General features: G+C 38.3%; 2 protein-coding genes across 2 annotated transcripts; one reads left to right on the top strand and one right to left on the bottom strand.

The window, feature by feature from the left end:
• Positions 1–477: 477 nt before the first annotated feature.
• LOC116849960 (28S ribosomal protein S27, mitochondrial-like) lies at positions 478–2,246 on the top strand. The gene is made up of 2 exons (XM_032827674.1): positions 478–1,654; positions 1,758–2,246. Exons 1-2 carry the CDS (start codon positions 590–592, stop codon positions 2,052–2,054), a joined length of 1,362 nt encoding a protein of 453 aa, XP_032683565.1. The 5' UTR covers positions 478–589; the 3' UTR covers positions 2,055–2,246.
• On the bottom strand, positions 2,129–6,264 carry LOC116849959 (coiled-coil domain-containing protein 22 homolog). The gene is made up of 8 exons (XM_032827672.1): positions 6,097–6,264; positions 5,197–5,368; positions 4,782–5,091; positions 4,415–4,659; positions 3,730–4,146; positions 3,043–3,483; positions 2,760–2,947; positions 2,129–2,686 (listed from the first exon to the last, which is right to left on the bottom strand). Exons 1-7 carry the CDS (start codon positions 6,144–6,146, stop codon positions 2,828–2,830), a joined length of 1,755 nt encoding a protein of 584 aa, XP_032683563.1. The 5' UTR covers positions 6,147–6,264; the 3' UTR covers positions 2,129–2,686; positions 2,760–2,827.
• Positions 6,265–6,553: the final 289 nt, after the last annotated feature.

Below are 6,553 nucleotides of genomic sequence, written 5' to 3'. Positions count from 1 at the left end.
TTCATGCACATGACAACACAAGTTGCATTCCAATGTCGTAATCGTCGACACAACTCTACACATCCGTACTCAGCTCGAGGGCTACTAGGCTGTGTAAACTAGTGTTTTCTAGTGACAATTAAAGTTAATAAGCGTAGCGGCTTGAAAAGAGACTGACATTTGCGACGTGAAGTGGATAATATCTTTTTTATTATTTAGATTTTATTATTTGTTATTAAAAAATATCAAAATATAAGCATAATTAAAAAATAATCCTAACCCTACCCGATTTACGTACACATTGGCTGCATTCAGCAGACTCAACAGTTGCACAACAGTTGAGTAATTTGTCAATGTAATTGGTCTAGATTTAGGGATCTAATAGCAAAAACCAATAATCGTTGATTGCTCACTGAGCGCTTTTTCTACTGAATGCGCCCATTAATACACACTTTGTTCCAATTGAATCGTGTAGAGATTTTCCTTGGTACCAACATTATCCCCTCCATTTTTCGGGAAACTGTCGTCTAACCATAAAAAACATCTGTGGTCTATGAACCATAATAAAGAGAGGTTATGATTACATTGTGAGAAAACAATATCGAGTAAAATGTTGAAGACACTCGCGTTAAGTCACAGACTTTGCCGAGTCTGCTGTGGATTTAAAAACATGACAGCACAGAAGAGAACATTTCTATCAGAAGCGTATCACTGCAATGAGGTATGGAGTCGCAGGTTAGATTCGCCGTTGCTGCAACAGATCGATCACTCGACGATGTTCGTCATGCTCGAACAAAAGTTTGCAAGTGTCGGCAAGATTAGTGCCGTTGACGTTGACATCTTCGTCAACAGTGTTAACAACGACATTTATGTTGAAGAGGTAATGAAGATCCTGCACAACCTCCGTATGTCGCCGGAGGCGACCAATATACTTGAATCAACGCATCACGCCGTAATACGATATTTCTGCCAGTGCGATCGTATCGAGGAGCTGCACGAGATCCTCAACGACCGGCTGAACTACGGCATCTTCCCCGATTACTTCGGTTATAACTTGCTCATGGACGATTTCATAAAGAAGCAGAATTACGCGTCCGCCGCGAAAGTAGCAACTTTAGTTATGTTGCAGGAAGAAACGGACCATCCTATCACGAACGCTCTGTGCGTGTACGCGTGCCACAGGTATTTGGAGAATCCCGAGAACTGGAAAAAACCTGAGGTTCCAGTGGATACTTCCAAGGAAGAGATAAAAGTGCGCGTCCGTTACATAAGAAATCCTTTCTTCGATGATCACTTTGATCTTACTGATCCAAGAGATCTAGTCGGCAAGACATTGAGTTTTCATGGGCGACATCAGGCGAACACTCTGGGAAGAACTTGCCAATTGAGGGGTCTAATACTATATAAAAAATATGATCAGGTATTGCAATTAATAAAGGAATGGCTGGAGACAATACAGGATAAGATAGTCTATGAGGAAGTATTTGAATTGATAGCCAAAGACAACAGTGGACTTCAAGATCAGGCTTCTGAACAACTAAAACTTGTGCAAGACCAATTAACTGTTTTAAAAGGAAAACAGAATGATAAGGGAAGTTTGGTGGAAGCAATGGAAAATATGATCAGACTTGCTGTTAAAAAGAAAGCTGACCAAGATGTCTCTAAACAATGTCAGGTAAGAAATATCGAGAGAGAAAAAGTTATACTTAAGTCTAATTAATTATCTAGTAAGTGGTAATCTAATAATTATACTAATTAAGTGTACTCTAAACTTTTAGTCTTATCTTGATTGGGAACGTGTGAGAACTTCGATATTGGAGGAACAAACGAAAGCAATAGAAACGCAGAAGAGGATAGCTAACATAGAAAGGATAAAGAAAGATTTGAAAACGAGGGAACAGCTTTTGACGTTCTTCGATAATGAGGAAGAAATTGAATTAAAAATAGAGAAGATTGAGGCGAAAGAACGGAGGCAGGACGAACGTGTTCATGCCATGCATGGAAGCGCGAAGAAACTGCAGAAATTGATCGCCACGGAGACTTATGTACCGCCGGATATTAAAAATAAAAAGTAAAAAACTAATATAAAAGGACGAGTAGAATGCGAATACCTGTACAGGGGATTGAAATGAAAAAAAAAGGAAGAAAATCACGAACAGAACTGTTACTTCATTGTGTTCTAATATTGCAATATACGTGTTATACCTCTTATTTTATAAAAATAGCCTATACGTGAGGAGTATGCATATAAAATATTGGAAAATTCATTCTATCGATATTTCTTACATACTCTATATTTTTTTTCACTCACGAACGACGCGTCGATCTTTCAACATTTTATTTTCCTTATAGCCGTATCGGATCTTCTCGGAGTCTCGAGAAGTACGAAAGGCGAACTCGTCGCTACAAAAATTATTAGGCTTCGTAACAAATAATGTTCTTTTTGAGCGATGGATGTTAACAATATGTCTTTATTATACACTTGGCCCGAGGCTGTGGAAAGCCTGTAATGCCTGCCGACTCCAGGCCAAGGCACGTTTTTGTTCTTTTATTTTTGTAATTTCTTTTTTCCTTTAGCAATCAACTTAGAGTAGACTCGTGAAGATATCCTCCTGGGCGATATTGCGTTATGTTACCATGCCGGTTGTGTAGCTAAAAAAAGTTTGGTCTTCGATGCATTCGATCGTATGTTGTATTCGTTTATATCCTGTAGACAGTGAAATAATGTCAATGTAATTTACATGTTACGTGTTACGTTCGAATTGCATTTAACTTTGTACCTGTACTAGATTCCAATCTGGTCCTGAACATTGAAATTCGCAAAACGACGCCACACAATACATAAGGATCACGAGGCTTTGCTTTGAAGTTGTGCCGTCAACGCCGCGGTTTCTTGCTTCATCTGCTTCAAATCGGCTGTTATCCTCTCTAGATTAGCGCCCACGTTCTTGGCGGACTCGGTATCGATCTGAAATAAACGTTAGATTGCAAAACATTACGTAGGAATTTTGCACATGCCTGCGAATCCGTCTTCTCGATCCTTTCGTTACGTCGGGACTTTACCTGTTCCTCCAAATCTCTAATCTCTCGTATCGTCGCACCCGTTTCCTCGACTAGACTCACGAGTTCGCTGCAGTCCGAGTGTAGTGTTGCCAACAATTTGTACGCCTTCCTTGACGCCTCGTTCGTTCTCGCGTCTCTGAATATCAGTTCGTCGACAACGGTGAAAGATCTCTCTAATCTGCCGGTAAGTGTATTAATCTCCTTTTGGATCTCTCGAGTATCGGCTAGGACTTTGCTTATTTCATCGCGTTGTTTTCTGACGTTATTTATTATCTCTAAAATTCGTTGAGTATATGCAGATCTGTTCACTTCTCTCGGAAGCTTCTGAACCTCAGCGACCAGCTGCGAATACTGCTGATCTTTATTTCGGCATTCCTCCTGGAGCTCCTTCTCTTTCTCTTTGAGCAGTTTTATCTCGTCCAGTTTCTTTTGGCTCGCGTTCTACGAAATGTGGTAAATGTGTGAATATGTTGATCGCTCCATAAATTCATACAATTTGACTGACTAAAGGTTGCAATACCTTTCCTCGATGAGTTTTGTAATGCATCAATAGATCAATTGGAAAATATATCTTCTGAAAATCACTAAGAAATAAATTCTCCTTGGATATAGAATACATTACGAAACTCATTGAGGGAGTGTTACACCCTTTAATTAACCGACTATACATTTTCTTGCGATACTTACAGCTTTTGTAGAATGCTTCTCTCTCTCCTGTCTGTACTTCATGATCAGAGGTACTCTGTGCTTCTCCCACTGATTCGCTAAACTGATTAATTTGTTTGTGCTAGCCTCTATTATGGACTCCAATTTCTTTGTATTCTCCGGGCCGTCCTGCAGCAGTTCGTACGTTCTTGCTTTGATCTTTTTTTGTTCCTCGCTAATTCTCAATTCTTTTTCCTCATTCTGACTGGTTACAGTCGCCTGTGATAATCTAGTAGTTAATTTCTTAACTTCGTTTTGTAATTCATCTATATTTATTCTAAGACTCTCGCACTCCACTTTCATGCTCTCTATCTCAACCTCTTGTTTTGCATCATTTTTCAACGTTTCTTGTCGTGGAAGCACTGAATGTGTTGCAGACTCTGGTTTTACCTGAGAATCCTGAAATATAACAATCATATTGAATGTTTATATTTCCCGATAAACAAATAAAATATGAAGAAACATTTATTTTATTTAGAGAAAAATATTCATAGCCGGTACTCTGAGAATTTCCGGCATTCTTGCATATTTCATCAAATATTAAGAGAAATGTATGAAAATTGAAAAATTAATTTTAGTAACTAATAAATTATAAATTTCTATATACATTAATATTTGATAAAATACGCGCAAAAGTGTTGGCTATTGTATATCTTACTTTACTTACTGTCAAGCTTTGCATCTTATCGTTTGATGAAAACTTGCTAAGCTCATTAACAATGTTATGTGCACTGGGATAAGCAGTTTTCTCAGATTGTTGATTGTTGAGCCAATTTATGCGCTCCGTAATATCCATAGAGGAGGCATTAAGCGATCTCGCGTTATATGATATTATGGAAGGTAAAAAGCACGCAATATTTTGCATTTGATCAGGCACTGGTTGTAAATAGCGCATATAGTAGTCTTTATAATCTGCAACAACGAAAACACTTCATTCACGTGTTAACGTAACGTTTCTTCTTTTTTTTTCTTGTGCTGGCACGAAAGTGGAAATATAATTTGATACAATTATTGATATATCGATTGTGCATTACCATCCTCCACATTTGCTATCTCCATATTCGGCACTTCGATATTTACAGACATGTAAGGTGTACTAGCTCTTCCTCTATTCCTGAATCCTTTTTTGTGACAATAATGCGGCAACCACGGTATCGAAAGTCCTTGCGATATCGCGGATGCAACTGATTTCTCCAACAGAGCAGTCTTACTTATGGATTCGTTTACAGTTTTCTCGCTTTCCTTTGGCAGTTTTTCGATGAGGAACATGAATACCTTCCGCAAGTCGGCTTCTGAGTTGTATAGGAATGTTTGGTAGCCGATGTCACCTCGGTATCCTAGTTCCTGTAATTTTCATTGATTAATATGAATCATAGATGAAACTAAATGATCATAATATTTCAGATTTCCACAGTGTGATGAAATGCTTTGTTCTGAAGAGATACTGACCGTACATGTTTGCGCTAGAGTAGCACCTAGTCGAAAACGTGCTGCCATGTTCACAGGTAGCACAGTCGACAATCCTAGACCAGGCCTTATCGCTTCTAAGCATCTCACTGTCGCTTCCACAACTAATTCAGTATTAAAGCCACTTAAGTTTGTCACACTCTCTTCGATGTCACTGAAAACAATGTTTGCATTCTATAGTGAGTAAATATGTATCGTGAAATTCTAAATAACACCAAGATTGCATTCCAAAACATCTTCAGTCTTGATGACAGAAGTGCCTCTAAATATTGTTGTAATCTAGTCAGAAGGCTTATACATTTATGCAAGTTTCTACCAATATTAACCAAAGCTTAACCTGAGTATGTCTTTGTCTGAATAGAGTTTAAACTTAAATTAAGATTTAATCGACATAGAAACGAGTATAATGCCTGTTCCTATTAACATAGATTTCATACTAAGGAGAAAAATTACATGATTAACAGGTAAGATTGAGTTGACTTGAAAGAATTTATGTTTGATGCCCTGAGTGGATCCAGAACAACTTTCTTTGCGCTTTAGAAACACAAGTTTCTAAGAAACACAAGTCAATAATCAATTCAACAAACAGTATTTGTTTCAATTTGAAAAGTTTTTCAAAATGCGATAAACGATACATGCATTTTCTAAAACATTTTCTAAAGCCTTTTCTAAGTTACACATAGAAATTTTCGTAAATTTCATCGCTTCGCGTCAACGGAAATCGAACGCGATAATAATTCATCACGAGACGATTGTCGGCGATGAACTCACGTGTACAATACTGAAGTCGTAGTGAACAATCACAAACACCGCCCACCTAGGCAGCACTCCGGGAAAAACGGCGAACATTGTCGCTCAGATTAACTTTCGAGCACAACTTACCAGCCTATTTGTCGCAACGAATGTATTATTATATTGTCGATCTCCTCCATTCTACGTAAAAAGATGAAAATCCTGGGAGCCGCTACCGCCCCGTCGCCGTGTCGCGTGTTTATGAAGCTCAGCTTGACTCTAGAGGTGCGTTCTAAAACGTCATTTGCGTGCTCTTCCTCTTTTTATCTCATTCTTATGTCTTTCTTACTCCAACGCAGCGGGTACACCCGAGTGACGTTTCCGAACGCACCCTAGGGATGGGTGATAAATCGATTATTCCTCCGCTGAGAATCGATTGTGTTCTCGATATTTCGAATTCGTATAACTTTGCGCCGATGGTAATTAAATGTTATTTTATTCCATCATTAAACTATACCGAGCACGTAGTTGTGTAAATAATTACGTTTTTTCTAGAAAACACAATAGGAATCTAGGAAATAAGATATATTTTCCTTATTGATATTTC

Source organism: Odontomachus brunneus, unplaced genomic scaffold (genome assembly GCF_010583005.1).
Source record: "Odontomachus brunneus isolate Ranch 3 - 2012 unplaced genomic scaffold, Obru_v1 Obru_scaffold_129, whole genome shotgun sequence".
NCBI classification, from domain to species: Eukaryota; Metazoa; Arthropoda; class Insecta; order Hymenoptera; family Formicidae; genus Odontomachus; species Odontomachus brunneus.
The sequence above is the reverse complement of the archived record's forward strand: the minus strand, read 5'-3'. Positions and strand labels throughout refer to the sequence as shown.

Coding starts and splice junctions, on each gene's coding strand:
- LOC116849959 (XM_032827672.1), bottom strand. CDS start 6,146: ATGGAGGAGATCGACAATATAATAATACATTCGTTGCGACAAATAGGC. Junction 5,092..5,196: donor CTCTAGCGCAAACATGTACG/GTCAGTATCTCT, acceptor TGAAAATTACAG/GAACTAGGATACCGAGGTGA. Junction 3,484..3,729: donor AGAAGCATTCTACAAAAGCT/GTAAGTATCGCA, acceptor CACATTTCGTAG/AACGCGAGCCAAAAGAAACT.
- LOC116849960 (XM_032827674.1), top strand. CDS start 590: ATGTTGAAGACACTCGCGTTAAGTCACAGACTTTGCCGAGTCTGCTGT. Junction 1,655..1,757: donor ATGTCTCTAAACAATGTCAG/GTAAGAAATATC, acceptor CTAAACTTTTAG/TCTTATCTTGATTGGGAACG.